General features: G+C 45.1%; 1 protein-coding gene across 7 annotated transcripts in view; it reads right to left on the minus strand.

Moving 5' to 3' along the window:
* Positions 1–18,002, minus strand: part of DAO (D-amino acid oxidase) — a 95,612-nt gene that overhangs the window by 21,387 nt on the left and 56,223 nt on the right. For 6 of the 7 annotated variants that reach the window (XM_030217285.1, XM_030217283.1, XM_030217281.1 and 3 more), the window contains exons 2-5: positions 14,675–14,887; positions 13,952–14,066; positions 7,917–7,993; positions 3,745–3,810 (exon numbers count right to left, since the gene is read on the minus strand). In XM_030217285.1, the coding sequence (XP_030073145.1) occupies positions 3,745–3,810; positions 7,917–7,993; positions 13,952–14,066; positions 14,675–14,868 (452 nt within the window). In that variant the 5' untranslated portion in view covers positions 14,869–14,887. Of the gene's footprint in view, positions 1–3,744; positions 3,811–7,916; positions 7,994–13,951; positions 14,067–14,674; positions 14,888–15,061; positions 15,172–18,002 lie in introns of those variants that run through there. The other variant, XM_030217279.1, reaches the window with a different exon arrangement.

Consider the following 18,002-nt stretch of genomic DNA (forward strand, 5'->3'; position numbering starts at 1 on the left):
CAGTAAACAAAGAAAACGTGGTATTAACCTGATTATCCCCAGTTATTATTTATCTGAATCATTATTCCACATTGATCGTCTGGTTGGCTTCTTCAAACCCAAGACGGTGTATAGTCAATTTATTTCTTTGGAAACATACTTATTGTCCAATATTAGTGGAAATAATACAACTGATCTCATTTTTTTCTCTTTTAAAACCAGAAATTATTTAACAGTACAAACACTTGAGTCTCTAATCCAATTCCCACTGATTAAGGTAATCCCATTTTCACAGGCTTCACTCCTTTCGAATTAATATACTAAGAGGAATCATCTCAGAGGAAAAAACTTTAGGAGTCATACCCAGAACTCTGGGAAAACAAATATATATAATTTTCTATTGTACTTTTGTTGTTCCCCATCAAATATTATCTTCAAAACTTCTACCATACAAAAAAGGCAGTCCCTTTTACAACACCTTAGTAACACACTTAACTTAAATAAGTCCTTTTCAAGGGGAATAGATTGTCTGACACGACATCATGATGGGAAGGCGGTAGAACGAGAGGACATGAAATGAGATTGAAGGGGGGCAGCCTCAGGAAAGATGTCAGGAAGTGTTTTTTCACAGAGAGGGTGGTGGATGCTTGGAATGCCCTCCCGCGGGAGGTGGTGGAGATGAAAACGGTAACGGAATTCAAACATGCGTGGGATATGCATAAAGGAATCCTGTGCAGAAGGAATGGATCCTCAGAAGCTTAGCTGAAATTGGGTGGCGGAGCAGGTGGGGGGAAGAGGGGTTGGTGGTTGGGAGGCGAGGATAGTGGAGGGCAGACTTATATGGTCTGTGCCAGAGCCGGTGATGGGAGGTGGGACTGGTGGTTGGGAGGCGGGAAGTACTGCTGCGCAGACTTGAACGGTCTGTGCCCCGAATAAGGCAGGTACAAATCAAGGTAAGGTTTACACATATGTTTGTCTTGTTGGGCAGACTGGATGGACCGTGCAATTCTTTTTCTGCCATCATCTACTATGTTACTATGATACTATGTATCATGTTTCGCCGCTTGGCTGTTTCAAGGATATTTCCTCGTATCGGTATGACTTAACTGTCAGTCCTTCCAAGTGAAGTAAAAGGCTGAAAATGGCTACCGGATAAAATACGCCGTCAGCAGTGGGAAAGACCTCCTTCTTACAATGATTCATTTCTTAAGGTTCAATCAAAAAGCAGACTTAATTTACAAGCACTCAATAGAAAGCTTCCCATTCCATGGGTCCATTAAGCCCTCTAGGGGTCACAGCTTGTAATTTGTATATCTATTTTTGCTCTTTTTGGTGAAGGCAACAAGAGATGTCTCCACGACGTCCATTATTTTTTAGTTGTTCAATGACTACACAACGCAATTGGTCAAAAATGTGCTGTAGCAGATCACAATGTTTTTCCAGTGGCATGTGAAGTTTTTTGGCATTAATGTTGTGTTTATGCTCAATCAGACGAGTTTTCAGCGTACGTTTCGTTTGGTCAATATATCTCATGCAACATGGGAATGTTATCATATAATTACTGCTTTTGAGCAGCAATCAGTCGAACCTTTAATCAATATCCATTTCCTATTTGTATCATCCCAGAATTTTGCAGTCTCCTCCATCACTGCACATAAAGTGCAATGTCCACATTTCCATTGGCCAGGATTTTGGATTGATCTATCTGACCATACATCAGAATGGCATAATGTATCCGCAAAGTTTGCCCATCTTGAATATGATATCGTGCATCTTCTCCATGCAAAAATCTAATGAGCGGACAGCATCTTCCAGTGATCACGTATGATCTTAGCTATCTGTGGAGATAAGGAGGTATATTGTAGAGCACAGGCTATATCCGTTTTAGGTGGTTTGTGTAATTTTTTTCAAGCAAAACTTCTCGGTGATTAAATAAAGCTCTCTTAAATGCATAGATGCTAGGCCATCTATGTAGGCACCTTAGACTCTTGAGACTCCATTTATTTAACTTTATAACTTTAAGTTCTTTAAGAATTTGACTGCTAATCTTCAGTCCACAGTTTATACTACTACTACTTAACATTTCTAGAGCGCTACTAGGGTTACGCAGCGCTGTACAATTTAACAAAGAGAGACAGTCCCTGCTCAAAGAGCTTACAATCTAATAGACAAGTGAACGGTCGGTCCGATAGGGGCAGTCAAATTGGGGCAGTCTGGATTCACTGAACGGTAAGGGTTAGGTGCCGAATGCAGCATTGAAGAGGTGGGCTTTAAGCAAAGACTTGAAGACGGGCAGAGAGGGGGCTTGGCGTAAGGGCTCAGGAAGGTTGTTCCAAGCATAGGGTGAGGCGAGGCAGAATGAGCGGAGCCTGGAGTTGGCGGTGGTGGAGAAGGGTACTGAGAGGAGGGATTTATCCTGTGAACGGAGGTTACGGGCGGGAATGTAAGGGGAGATGAGGGTAGAACGATAGTGAGGGGCAGCAGACTGAGTGCATTTGTAGGTAAGAAGGAAAAGCTTGAATTGAATGCAGTATCTGATCGGAAGCCAGTGAAGTGACCTGAGGAGAGGGGTGATATGAGTATATCGGTTCTGGCGGAATATGAGACGTGCAGCAGAGTTCTGAACAGATTGAAGGGGGGATAGATGGCTAAGTGGGATGGCTAAAACAGAGAGCATCTGTTAAGTGGAATAGCTTATACCTTAATTTCTCCACTTAGTTTTCTGGGACACCCCACCAGTTTGGGGTCTAAGAAAGATATTGTATCGTTTTCATTAGGTTTCTTCTGATTCTTTCCTTTTTTGTTCCCCCCCCCCCCCCCCCCCCCCCCCGTTCTTCCAAATCTCTGCTTTTCTGTAACAAGTGTATGTTGCTTTTGAGATATCTTTGCAAATTCAAAATATATATATATGTATATATTTTCAGAAAATTAACGAAATGATCGTGCAATGACTATTCTGTAAGGAGATTGATGTTTTGGGCACTATTTGTTGCCATCACTATGCCAACTTATACGACCACAATCACTACGAAATACTCGGTTCACCTGATTATAAAGTTTTCTGGATAATATGTTTTGGTGGGGATTTATTATATTGTAATATTTTGCCTTTTATCTCCTAATTATTGATATCATCCTGTTTTTTTTTGTGCTGGTACCTGGATTAGACTCAACACAAATATACAAGCCTAATTCTGCCTACGGCAATGCACACTATAAAAAAATGCTGATTGCCGCGGGCTGAATATCGACTGGTGTGAAAATTCATTTTCCAATCTAATACCCTGGTTGCAAGTCTACACAAAACTGAGGGGTCCTTTAACTAAGCCGTGGTAAAAAGTGGCCCACAGTAGTGTAGGTACATGTATTGGGTGCATGCCGGGCCAGTTTTTACCGCATCTACAAAAAATGTTTTTCTTTAAAATAAAATGGGAAAAGGGCCTGCGGTAAAACTGAAACCAACACGAGCCCAAAACCGGCTTGAGCCCTTAACGCCAGCCATTGATCTAGCAGTAAAGGCTCATGCGCTACACGCACTGTGACCGGTTGGTGCGCTGGCAGGTGTGGGAGGAAATAAATAAATAATTCATCCAGGCGTTATGGGCACGTGCGAAATCTGAAATTACCGCCAGGAAGGAGCGCTGGCCTGGCGGTAGTCTCATTTTGGCGCACGCTGCACACACGTACAGCCCACTGTGGCTTAGTAAAAGGGCCCCGATTTTCAAAAATGTAAAGAAAGCACTTTTAAGAAGGGACTTGACTTACTTATTCATAAGCCACGGTAAGTAGCTCTTTCCTTCGATCATCAGTGCAGTGTTAAACCAGCCATAACTAAAACCAAAGAAAGTTATGAACAAAAGTCAGACCGAATCTCCACACTGGGCTTCTAATTTTCAGGCACAGGCCGTGGCTGGCCTGGAATGCAGGTCGGTTCACATAATACAAATACTCCTCCCTTATAGGGATAATTCTATAACTGGGCGTGTATAAATATATCCCCAGAGAGAAGGGGCAGCCCAAGGCAAGATGCCATCACCCCATTCCAGAGTTTACTTTCTTTTCTTCAGGTTCAGGTTCGGCATTGCGTGATTCCCATGTGATGCCCTGCCGCCGGTACCAGCCTCTTCTCTACTGCGGCCACCTCTGAGGAAATAGGAGGTTACATCAGAGAGACAGCTGCAGTAAAGACAAGAGGCAGGTGCTGGCGGCAGGGAGCGTATGGGAATCGTGCCTGCTGCCGACGTCTTTTGGAACCTGAAGAAGGTAACCTTCGGAACGGGGTGGAGGAAGGAAGGGGGGGATGCCACTCACATAACAGTGCCTCCTAAGGCCCCCACCTCAGGTGGCCTAATGGTTGGGCTGCCCCTGGCAGAGAGCACCTGGTAGGAACATAGGCACCTCCTTCCTTTACAGAATACTAGCTTAAAAGTGAAAATACTCGCCAATAAGTTACATGTGAGTGCTTACACCAGCCACAGAGCTGGCGTGTGTGCACCTAAGTTCTGGTAATACACATGTAACTCATAGTAGTCTAAAAGTTATGCCTGTAAGTCCCACCCATGCTCCACCCACGTGTATATATTTAGAGAACAGCAGGTGGAATTTTCACGTATACAAAGGCACGTGCCATTGTTCTAATGAAATACACACATAATCTGTGCATAAGTGTTGTGTGTACTTTACAAATTGCCCTTAAAATGGGCAGGGACTTAACAGTGTTATTAAAAAAAAAAGAGATGTGACTACCATAATACAGTGGGGGAAATAAGTATTTGATCCCTTGCTGATTTTGTAAGTTTGCCCACTGACAAAGACATGAGCAGCCCATAATTGAAGGGTAGGTTATTGGTAACAGTGAGAGATAGCACATCACAAATTAAATCCGGAAAATCACATTGTGGAAAGTATATGAATTTATTTGCATTCTGCAGAGGGAAATAAGTATTTGATCCCCCACCAACCAGTAAGAGATCTGGCCCCTACAGACCAGGTAGATGCTCCAAATCAACTCGTTACCTGCATGACAGACAGCTGTCGGCAATGGTCACCTGTATGAAAGACACCTGTCCACAGACTCAGTGAATCAGTCAGACTCTAACCTCTACAAAATGGCCAAGAGCAAGGAGCTGTCTAAGGATGTCAGGGACAAGATCATACACCTGCACAAGGCTGGAATGGGCTACAAACCATCAGTAAGACGCTGGGCGAGAAGGAGACAACTGTTGGTGCCATAGTAAGAAAATGGAAGAAGTACAAAATGACTGTCAATCGACAAAGATCTGGGGCTCCACGCAAAATCTCACCTCGTGGGGTATCCTTGATCATGAGGAAGGTTAGAAATCAGCCTACAACTACAAGGGGGGAACTTGTCAATGATCTCAAGGCAGCTGGGACCACTGTCACCACGAAAACCATTGGTAACACATTACGACATAACGGATTGCAATCCTGCAGTGCCCGCAAGGTCCCCCTGCTCCGGAAGGCACATGTGACGGCCCGTCTGAAGTTTGCCAGTGAACACCTGGATGATGCCGAGAGTGATTGGGAGAAGGTGCTGTGGTCAGATGAGACAAAAATTGAGCTCTTTGGCATGAACTCAACTCGCCGTGTTTGGAGGAAGAGAAATGCTGCCTATGACCCAAAGAACACCGTCCCCACTGTCAAGCATGGAGGTGGAAATGTTATGTTTTGGGGGTGTTTCTCTGCTAAGGGCACAGGACTACTTCACCGCATCAATGGGAGAATGGATGGGGCCATGTACCGTACAATTCTGAGTGACAACCTCCTTCCCTCCGCCAGGGCCTTAAAAATGGGTCGTGGCTGGGTCTTCCAGCACGACAATGACCCAAAACATACAGCCAAGGCAACAAAGGAGTGGCTCAGGAAGAAGCACATTAGGGTCATGGAGTGGCCTAGCCAGTCACCAGACCTTAATCCCATTGAAAACTTATGGAGGGAGCTGAAGATGCGAGTTGCCAAGCGACAGCCCAGAACTCTTAATGATTTAGAGATGATCTGCAAAGAGGAGTGGACCAAAATTCCTCCTGACATGTGTGCAAACCTCATCATCAACTACAGAAGACGTCTGACCGCTGTGCTTGCCAACAAGGGTTTTGCCACCAAGTATTAGGTCTTGTTTGCCAGAGGGATTAAATACTTATTTCCCTCTGCAGAATGCAAATAAATTCATATACTTTCCACAATGTGATTTTCCGGATTTAATTTGTGATGTGCTATCTCTCACTGTTACCAATAACCTACCCTTCAATTATGGGCTGCTCATGTCTTTGTCAGTGGGCAAACTTACAAAATCAGCAAGGGATCAAATACTTATTTCCCCCACTGTATATTCTGGGTCTGAAATTTGGCTGGCGGCGATCAGCATTTCGCTGTTTTTAGATTCAATATAGGGGCAAAGCCCAGCTGTTTATTCTTATAAGGATGGTTGCTAAAGAGAGGACTGCCGTGATCAGTACACAACACCTCTAAAGTTTATCAATGGGAGGAAATAATGGAATCTTTTCCAGGGTCAGTGATCACAGTACCAAGGGAAGGACATGTCTCCAACTTTTAAAAATGCTCTGGGTGTCTCAAAGTGGAGTCTAGCTCTGCCTAAAGCCCTTTGACACTCTGCTCTCAGGATACTGAGAACAAGCATTCAGCTCTTTAGCAGCTCTGCAAGAACAAAGAAAAGGCCAAACAGAGGGAACCATGAAGGGGACCTGATTCCACCATGTGATGGCAGAGAGCACACCCTAAGACCTTCACCTAGATCATACACACTGAGATAACCATCAGCAAAAAAAAAAAATGGTGCTAGGTCTCTCTGTTGTGCTCACACACAACCTGCACCAACCAGGTAAAATGAATGACTGAAGGCAAGTTCACTATTACTCAATGTACTGTAAAATATTAAGACTTCAGGAATGAAATGAGGATTCAGTGAAGACATAAGAACATAAGTGTTGCCCTACTGGGTCAGACCAGTGGTCCATCTAACCTAGTATCCTGTTTCCAACAGTGATCAGTCTAGGTTACAAGTACCTGGCAGAGTCCCAAAAAATGGCAAGATTCCAGAATCCCAAGGAGTAGCAAGTTTGAGGAATCCCAAAGCGTAGATTGATTCTGGAATCCCCAAAGAGTAGTAGCAAGATTCCAGAATCCCAAGGAGTAGCAAGATTGAGGAATCCCAAAGCGTAGATTGATTCTGGAATCCCCAAAGAGTAGTAGCAAGCTTCAAGAATCCCAAGAAGTAGCAAGATTGCGGAATCCCAAAGCGTAGATTGATTCTGGAATCCCCAAAGAGTAGTATCCAGAATCCCAAGGAGTAGCAAGTTTGAGGAATCCCAAAGCGTAGATTGATTCTGGAATCCCCAAAGAGTAGTAGCAAGCTTCAAGAATCCCAAGGAGTAGCAAGTTTGAGGAATCCCAAAGCGTAGATTGATTCTGGAATCCCCAAAGAGTAGTAGCAAACTTCAAGAATCCCAAGAAGTAGCAAGATTGTGGATTCCCAAAGCATAGATTGATTCTGGGATCCCCAAAGCGCAATATTACAGAATTCCAAGGAGTAGCAAGAGTCCATGATACTTAATCCCTGGGAAAAGCCATTGCTTATCCTTGACACTAAGAAGTATGGAAAAGTGCTACTTTTTGGAACTCTGCCCAGTACTTGTGTGGTGCATAATTGTGTTAAGAGCACTATATTTACCATAACAAGATTGGTTCCTTGTCAGGGAACAGTGACAACTACTGGGAACAGTGGATTGGCCACTGCTGGAAACAAGATACTAGGCTAGACTGATCCTTGGTTTTATGCCTTCAGTGGAAGAATACAGACCCTTCCACACATAGGATAAAAAGTACTAAAGGTTAGAGCCAGTTTTAACAGTGTTCTAATGTACAGATTCAAAATAATTCTGAATGTCCTGTTGTCATACCTGTAACCAGGAAACAGCGCAAGTTCCTTTGATGTCAGATTCCTAAATCCCAGAACGCTGTCCTTCCAAGAGGGAGGCTGAAAAGTGGAAACAAGAGTCCAGAGGCATTTAGATTGAGATGTTTAGGATATCTTATATTATGATGCTAGAAATGGCAAACCGCTCAGCAAGAAGAGATCAAACTGAAAGTGCAAATGTGGGAGACTGCGCCCTTCTTTCTTTCGACTTCCCTCTGGTGTATTTCAAAAACCCTCTGTATGAGCATCGAACAGAAACTAGGTTTCTCTGAAGAAAGAGGCCTCTGTAGTCTCAGATGTTCATGTTCCTCAACAGCTCAGATCATTTTTATGTAGGTCCAATAAAAGGTGTCGGAACCTGCAAGGAATCTAGCATTCTCCAGGACCTGTACCTACACTTGGCAGAGAATGACCCAGTTGCTACTATATTCCCTCCCAACAGGTGGGAGCTGCTCTGATCACAGTTTTGGTATATTTGGTCCAGCACTTTCCTCTTGCTCCTTTGGGCTTCCAGTTCAATCAGAACCAGGGCTGGGATCCACTTCATTCACAACCACCCAAAGCCCTTTTCTCCTGTTTTTTTTTAATCCATTCAAGAAAAATGTCAGGAAGTATTTTTTCACGGAGAGAGTAGTGGATGCTTGGAATGCCCTCCCGCAGGAGGTGGTGGAAATGAAAACGGTAACGGAATTCAAACATGCGTGGGATAAGCATAAAGGAATCCTGTGCCGAAGAAATGGATCCTCAGGAGCTTAGTCAAGATCGGGAGGCGGGGCTGGTGGTTGGGAGGCGGGGATAGTGCTGGGCAGACTTATACGGTCTGTGCCAGAGCCGGTGGTGAGAAGCGGGACTGGTGGTTGGGAGGCGAGGATAGTGCTGGGCAGACTTATACAGTCTGTGCCAGAGTCGGTGGTTGGGAGGCGGGGCTGGTGGTTGGGAGGCAGGGATAGTGCTGGGCAGACTTGTACGGTCTGTGCCAGAGCTGGTGGTTGGGAGGCGAGGATAGTGCTGGGCAGACTTATACAGTCTGTGCCAGAGTCGGTGGTTGGGAGGCGGGGCTGGTGGTTGGGAGACAGGGATAGTGCTGGGCAGACTTATACGGTCTGTGCCCTGAAGAGCACAGGTACAAATCAAAGTAGGGTATACACAAAAAGTAGCAAATGAGTTATCTTGTTGGGCAGACTGGATGGACCGTGCAGGTCTTTTTCTGCCGTCATCTACTATGTTATGTACTATGTTACATTCCAAACATCCAGTCATCAGAGAAACAGTTCTGAGGCAGAAGCCTTTCACCAAGCCACCTTCCAGAACTCTATGATCATGGGCCCTAAATCCTGTCTTTACAGTGATCACACTGCATCTCGTCAGAAGTGATAGGCAACACAAAGGTCTTTTTAAAGATCAGATGCAACATTCACAAAGGCGAATCCTTAAGTGTTTCATGCAAACACTGTCTTTGCTACAACTCACGACCCCTGAGGAAGGCACTTTGTGCCGAAACACTGTGCCGTGTCAGGCCTTGTATACAACAATAAAGCACTTTTACTAACAATGATCGTCCTGTATCCTTGATCTCCCTCAAGCCTTCTCCAGCTTCCCACTATTGTTAGCTGATTACGTTCTACGTGGGGTTCCTTTCAGCTTTCTTTTTTCTCCCTAAATCCTGCCATCAGGCCCAGGCTCTTTCTATGACAGTACGTGAAATAGGCCCCATGATACTCCACTTAATGCTTTACACAACGGCTTTAAGTTCGGTTTACTGTGAGGTTTGATTGAGAGGTCTGTTTGCTTAGGATACTATGGTGGTTATTTTAGAAGCACTAGTTGCCATTTGCACAAATATTTACAGGTGCATATCAAATAAACATAAACCTGATTTTGAAAAGCCAGGATACACGTGCAAATTGCAAATATGTGCAAATGGCAAGGGACATGGTTTGGTTGGGGTTAAATTCCCTATTTCATAAAGAAAATGAAGGTATTGTGAAGAGTAAGGGGCTGTCCTGTCCGGGGTAGGCCACTAGATGGCGCTGTTCCCATAGAAATGGGGGGGAATGCCCAGGATGAGTCACTAGAGGGAGCCAGTAGGGGAATGTCCAGGTGGAGGTTGCTAGGACCAAGGAGAGTCCTGGGCTGGAAACAGGTGTCGGTGGTTATGGGCTGGGTCCTGCCTGGAATTAGGGGGAAGAGCCTGAAGGGGTGGAGAAGCTAATTAACCACCTTATACCTGCCTGAGTAGTGAAAGAGAAGAGAGAAGCTGGAGACCTGGGAGCTGGAGGAAGAAGATCCCCTTGAAGGTGCTGGCTGAACTCTGTGGACTTTTGAAACTCCCTGCTGAAAAGGTGACAGCTGCACGACCATCTGAGAAAGTCTTTAAATGAAAAGTAAATGCTTTTGTTTGGTTGTTTGAACTGTGAAAGTTTGAGGAACTGCTTTAAGTATGGAAAGGGTTTAATTAGAAGACTCTGAGTAATGCCTTTTTGTTATGTTTGAGTTGAAGAAGAAATGTTTGAGTTAAAGAAGAAATAAGCCATGAAGATTATGTTAAAAGGCAACTAATAAAACCTTTGGTTATAAGAAGCCTGGTGTTGGTGAACGTTTGTGAAGGAAGCTAATCAGGGTCAGCCCTGGCCAGGTCCTGGAAGGGTGACCAGTTCACAGTATATAAGCACCAAGATCAACTAAGGGATTTATGACTGCTCCTGGGCACATCTAGGTTTCATAAAAGAGCTAATATCGGCAGCACTCTATAGGAGGAATTAAGAGAGGCTGCACCCTTAATCCCCCTATTTTTGTCCCCCCCCCCCCCATTAAATTGATAGTGTTGCGTGATTGCTGGCTCTGTACCTAACTGGGAGACCACAGACATCTAGGTTTCTAAAATGACAGGCCCACATGTCTAAGTGTTGGCCCTTAAAGCCAGATTCTGTAAAAGGTGTCAAAAAAAATTGGCACGTCCAAAAACAGTACTTAGCACTATTCTATAAACCGCACCTAAAGTTAGGCACGGTTTATAAAATAGGGCCCACATTTAGTCACGTTTAGGCCACTGAAAACCTGCTGTAAATACCTGCACCTAAATGTAGGCGCGTTCCCCCAAATTCCATAACAACGCGTGCAAATTTGTCAAATGCCCCTGCCACGCTTACACTCCTCCCATGGCCACTGCCCCCTTTTCAGTGGCGCGCGTTAAGATTTATGCGCGCCTCTTATTAGAATATGCCTAAAAAGATGCGTGCGCAAATTCCAATTACTGCCGATTAGTGCTAATTGGTTGTTCTCGGACAATTATCATCACTGATTGGCTTGTTACTCAATTAAGATGCATGCAATTGGATGCATGCTCAATTTAATGCACGCAACTCGCCACGCCTTATATAGAATCTGGGGGTTAATGATTAGGTCCTGAAATACCCACTTACACATGTAAATGCCAACGTATATGTTGCAATGTTGCCCCTGATGATGTTTTACAAATTGCGCACATTTTATTAACATTTAATATTTAACATTGTTTTTCAGGACCATTGTTTTGGTAGTATTTTTTCATTTAAACAATGCATGTATTAAGCTGTATTGTTATACCTTTATATTTATTTCTTCAATTATTTATCTATTTATTGATATGTTAATTTTCATTTTTGTTAGGGAATTCTGACTGCTGAGAAAGGCATGCTTGCTGATACACAGCCTTGTCAAGTCTTCTGACGATAGGCCATTAGGATTGTTGAAGCACTAAAGGCTTTTTGCAGTAATTTGCTTGGTTTACTCATCTTTGACATCCTCACACCTTCTTTTGCCGCTGCACGCATCTGCGAGGACTGGATTTTCTCCTGTGTTGGTTGCATCTGGCCCAGTGTTTCATAGACACTGCTGTGCGATGCCATGAGGAAGTTCCTTGGTTCAATCCCTAAGTGAGGTCCTTTTACTCCCCAGTTAGATGGAGTTGGGATTCTGTGAAGGCTCAGTTCACAGCTCCCGGCGTGGCCAGATTCAAGGCCCGTGGATGCAGGGTGCCCTAGTGCATGGTACCTGGCCCAGAACTGCCACTGCAATGATCAAAGCAGGTACACTGGGGGCAGGGGATACACATCAAGTAGTTAGGAATGAAGGCTCGTGACACCAGATTCCAGCCCTAGTTCCAAATGAACTGGAAGCTCAAGAAGCAAAAGAGAACTGCTAGGTCAAGGAAAAGAATACACCATGGAAATAAGGGTATTTACTGTGAAGAGTAGCCTAGTGGTTAGAGCAATGGACTGAAAACAAGGGAAGCCCGAGTTTAAATCCCACTGCTGCTCCTTGTGATCTTAGGCAAGTTGTTTAACCCTCCATTGCCTCAGGTACAAAATTAGACTGTAAGCTCTCTATGGACAAGGAAATACCTACTGCACCTGAATGTAACTCACATAAGAACATAAGAGAAGCCATACTGGGTCAGACCAATGGTCCATCTAGCCCAGTATCCTGTTTTCCAAACAGTGGCCAAGCCAGGTCACAAGTACCTGGCAGAAACCCAAATCGTGGCAACATTCCATGTAGAACCCCAAAGAATAGCAAGATTCCATCATCCTCAAGAGAGACAAGATTCCATGCGGAATCTCAAAGAGTAGCAACATTCCATGTAGAACCCCAAAGATTAGCAAGATTCTGGAATCCTAAAGAGTGACAAGATTCCATGCAGAATCTCAAAGAGTAGCAACATTCCATGTAGAACCCCAAAGAATAGCAAAATTCCATCATCCTCAAGAGAGACAAGATTCCATGCGGAATCTCAAAGAGTAGCAACATTCCATGTAGAACCCCAAAGAATAGCAAGATTCTGGAATCCTAAAGAGTGACAAGATTCCATGCAGAATCTCAAAGAGTAGTAACATTCCATACTACAAATCCCAGGGAAAGCAGTTGCTTTCCATGTCTGTCTCAATAGCAGACTATGGACTTTTCCTCCAGGAATTTCTCCAAAACATTTTTTTAACCCAGATACGTTAACTGCTGTTACCACCTCCTCCGGCAAAGAGTTCCAGAGCTTAACTATTTGTTGAGTGAAAAAGTATTTCCTCCTATTTGTTTTAAAAGTATTTCCATGTAACGTCCTCGAGTGTCCCCTAGTCTTTCGTACTTTTGAAACTCACCTCAAGCTACTACTGAAAAAAGTGTGAGCTAAATCTTAAATCCCAAATCCCATTACAATTGCCCCTTCTCACTGAGGATGTCCCTCTGTGCTAAGAGTAGCACTCATTACTAGGGATGTGCTTAATGAAATGAAAGAAAAATGCAGTTATTGTCATTTGCTACCTGCCTGTCTCCCAACCTCTTTCAACTTATGCATTCAACTTTTAAAGTATCTTTCCCCTCTCTTCAGCCCCATCCCCCTGTATAGGATTTCTCCTGTATTCCTCCCACCAGGCCAAACCATGACATTTTGAAGCATGGCACCAGTGGAACAAAAGCAATAGAGAGTCATTCCTAATCCATTTAGATCACAGGGCTGGGATTATTTAAAATGGGCAACAGGGGTCTGCAGGGGCAGCCAGGAGAGGGGCTTTTTAGAAATTTAAGTATGTAGGTTTAGCCAGTAGGGGATGGGAAGGTGGAGGTGGCAGCCAGTTTTTAGCACACATCCTATATAATAATTCTCACCTCCAACGTTCTGACTTGCCTGGGACCGAGGCTCATTCCGAGTTGGTCTGCTAGGCTCCGTAGGTCAGGCTAACATCACCGTAGCCATTATGATGTCAACTTCAGAACCCGGGGGGGGGGGGGGGGGGAACATGCCTCACAGCTGATCCATGTCCAAAGGAGGGTTGCTGGACATGGGTGGCTGGAGGGGGGCAGGGGGTCGCTGGACATGGGTGGCAGGCGGGGGGCAGGGGAGAGAGGAGGGTCACTGGACATGGGTGGCTGCAGGGGAGCCGAGGAAAACCTTGCTAGCGCCCGTTTCATTTGTGTCAGAAACGGGCCTTTTTTACTAGTCATTATGTAAGAACACACCAATGAAATGAAAAAGAAATCCATTACCGGAGCTGATTCCTTTAAGAGATTGTAGCCAGACTGCAGGAATACTCCCATTTTATCTGCTTCTTCGGTGTTAACATAGTCCAGTAGATAATCAAACGTCTCCCTGTTCCATTTACTAAGACAAATAACAGAGGCATAGTGTGATGAACACAACTGTCACTTTCATAAGATCACAAACTCTTCAACCTGGTCTTGGCTGCATGACTGACACCACCCGCTCATTAGAATTTACAGCTTAACCCCATGAACTGCCCCCCACTGCCATGTCTTAGGCACAAAGTTAACCCTTCTTTGTACATTTTGGACATATGGGTTCAAATCTAAGTGATATGTGTATATCAGCCTATATAAGCAAACGTATTTTCCTCCATTTTATAACATTATCTGTGCTGCCAGAGGGGGGCAAGGTTTTTGACTCAAGGGTCCCATTGAGGTCTAGTTCTGGGGAATTTGGGGGGGGGGGGGTAGCAAAGGGGACTCCAGCTCTGAGTGTCCTCTGAATTCCTAGGTTCAAAGACTGAGGGTTGAGGAAAGCCCCCCCCCCTTGGATTCCAGTCTGAGGGGAAGGAATCCTCTCTTTCCTGCATGTGTGTATGTGGGATTGGGGGGGGGGGGGGGGGTGGAGGGGTGGAATTTAAGCCTCCCACAGGACGAACTTTGCCCAGCTTGAGCATACAGTGTAGCCCAGTAGGATACATAGAGAGCCAAAGCTTTGTGCCTTACGTTTCTTGAGTGTTCCCCTTATCATATAAATAAGGTTGCCACAACCCAGCTGCTCCATCGCTAGTGGTCAGAGGCGTGTAGGTATCCGCGTACACTTTGATCACCAGTGGATTCACTTTGGTGTGATATTGCTCATGGATGCAGAGGGCAGTGGACAGTCCAATCACGCCCGCTCCGATCACAGTTACGTGCATCTTTCGGACTCCTAAACTCCTGCGTGCACAAGAAAAGAAAGACCGGAAGGTTAAAATTAGCCTATCTCGAATGAAATCATAACCAGCCCCCGGCAGGGCAACTGCAGACTTTTCATGACATGTCTGTTTAGCGTTTACTTGTGCCTGTTTTCAGTGGGTTGAAACCATACAAAACACTTTTTTGCTGATCTACCTGACTACGTAAGCCGTGCATGGCAGGGCTCGTCTCGAGATCATCAGCTAGAGATGGAATACTGGACCAGGACCACCCACGCTGTTGGGCAGGTTTTAGATAATTGGAACGTTCAACTTCGCAGGGGCCCCGGGCGGCACGTTCCAGGAAGTACTGGGAGGCCCCTCAAGGCTTTCACTTTCGCTTTTCTCCAACCTAGACCTAACAGCAAACGCCTCTGCAAATATTCTATGTAAATAGCTTTTAATTCATATTTAGGAAAGTATCGTTTCCATCCGTTTGTCAAAATATTTTTTAATATGACTTAAAATGCGTGATTGGCTCAGCACTTTTTAATTCCTCTGCTGTCTAGTGATCTACAAGCCTTTTTCCTTCATACTTCCTCCCCCATTATAGATACATTCAGGGCTTTTTTTGAGGGGGTACTGAGTACCGGCACCTTTTCCGTTGTCTACTAAAATTGACCCATGGACCCCAAGTTTTAATGAAAGAACTGAGTCTCTACACACCAATTCTGCCTTCTCATACATTCTGTGACGGTTGCAGGGGGCCTGGCTATTGTGGGATGGGTCCCTCAGTGATTACCCCACCCCTGAAGAGTGGCCTAGCATTTGAGTACTGGCACCTTTTTTACTAGGAAATACGCACTGGATACATTTATCAAGCATTACTAGCAGGTTCCTTTGTGAGCAGCGCAAAAGACATCTAGGGGTGGATGTCTCCACGGAGCAGGACCGGTTGATTCCCCGATCTTCCCATCTGCATTTTGTATAATTATACTACAGCAAGAGGCCCTCACTGGATGCCCACCGAAAGGGTGGAAGGCCAGGTACAAATTGAATGTAGCACTTATTAAAATGGAGTTTGTCTTTCTATAAGATGAAACTTAGATCATAAGATAATAGAAAAAGGGGAAGTGAAACTGATATGCTAAGAATAAGATGTTCTGGCAGAAGAGAAAAACATGTTGACAAAAGAGGAAATTGCGAAATAACTTGCAATAGCTGGAACGGAAAGAGTTGGGTACAGAACAACAGATGGCAGGACACGACAGTTTAACCACAGAAATTGAGAAATAGTTGAAAAAAAACAGGTCCCAAAATAGGTCCAGCCATAGACTTCTATTGAGAGAAGAGAGTATAAAAGAAGGGTGATTTGGGCTTAATTTCGGAGTCGTCCCCAACACTTCTCAGACGGCAGAGCGCTGTGCCATTGAACCCAGAATCCATCCGATGTCTGTATTAATTTGAAACTTTGGTAAGAATAAATGCCTTCTATCTGAAACCTTTCTCTGTCTTCATTTTCAAGTATTCCTTACTTGTCACTTATTTTACTAACTAAACTAAACCCACACCAGACACTCATTTTGTGCACAAAATACTGATAGATTCTAATAGACTATATGTGGGAACATAAATGGCCCAGAATACACCTAGACCTAGAGAGACAGAGAGCAGTGGTCATGGGGATCAGTTTTGAATTACGCCTTCTGATGCCTCCCCAGAACCAACCACCCTGGGATTGGAGGGAAACTATAAAGAATCTTCTGGATGAACTTAAGATGTTCCCCTCCCCATTTGGAAAAGTCCAGAAGGGGTCTAAAAGAGGTCAGTTTAAAACAATTTCTACCACGCGGTCCAGAGGCATCTCTTCCCCTTCTCCTACTCCCTTCCTGATCTTTAAAAATTTAGGGGGTCTTTTACATAGGCGCGCTGCTGGCTTTTTTTTAGCGTGCGTTAAAAATAGGCACGCGCTAAACGCTAAAGACGCCCATAGGAATGCATTGGCGTCTTTAGCGTTCAGCGCGCACCTATTTTTAACATGCTGTAAAAATGCCAGCGCGCCTTAGTAAAAGACCCATCCTCATAAGCTGCATCCAGCTTTGCAGAAACAGGGAATTGCATTGGAGGGGTGCGGATCATGGGTGGCAGAGAGCAGTGGCGTACCAAGGGGGTGGGGGCGGTCCACCCCGGGTGCACGCCGCTGGGGGGTGCTGCAGTGCACGCCTGCTCCGAGTTCGCTAAACTTCGTCGCTCGTTCGCTGCAGCTCCCTCTGCCCCGGAACAGGTTACTTCCTGTTCCAGGGCAGAGGGAACTGCAGGGAAGTTTAGCGAACTCGGTGCAGGCGCGCGCCGCAGCACCCCCCCCCCCCCAGCAGCGTGCACCCGGGTGGGGGGTGTCATTTCATCGGAGGGGGGGGCGAAGGTGTCATTTAGCGGGGGGGGGGGGCGCATCGGCGCTCCGCCCCAGGTGCCATCCAGGCCAGGAACGCCACTGGCAGAGAGGGAAAGCTTCAGGGCAGCCCAAGGCAGCTTGTGAGAATGGCTGCCATGTCAGGGCCCTTCTGAGAAGGGAGATAAATTTTTAAAGAAGACCAGGAAGGGAGGAGAGGGACTTGGTGGGGAGAAGGGGAAGAGATGCCTGGACCGCAGGGCCCCTGGGAGCTGTGGTGCCCAGGGCAGCTGCCCTGTTTGCCCTTCCCCCCTCCCAATGCTGGCCCTGCCACAGAGGACCATAATTAATGAGGCACCTGATACTTTAAAACTTTAAAAGTTAAAACCAACAGTTACTGGTGCTGTCGTTTCATAGCACTAGTCCTTCGCTTACTCTTAGTTAAAAATCTAGCCACGGTAACCTGTGCGATTTGAAACTTTCACAACAGTTTCCCCAGAGATACCCACATACAACGTATTACAATAATCTAAAGTACAAACAGCAGACATCTCTGCACCACTGCGCAAAATAAATCACCATTCAGATATGGCCTCAATTTCCTAACAATACTCAATTTAAAATATACCCTACGTAAAACCTGAGAAATTTGGCATTGTCCAACGCCGTTCTACTCTAAAATTATCCCTAACACCTGTTGCAGAATTTGTTTTCCTACCTTCACCTGAAAATGGAGATGACACGTCAGTATTCCCAAAACATTGACATT

This window comes from Microcaecilia unicolor, chromosome 11, assembly GCF_901765095.1.
Source record: "Microcaecilia unicolor chromosome 11, aMicUni1.1, whole genome shotgun sequence".
NCBI classification, from domain to species: Eukaryota; Metazoa; Chordata; class Amphibia; order Gymnophiona; family Siphonopidae; genus Microcaecilia; species Microcaecilia unicolor.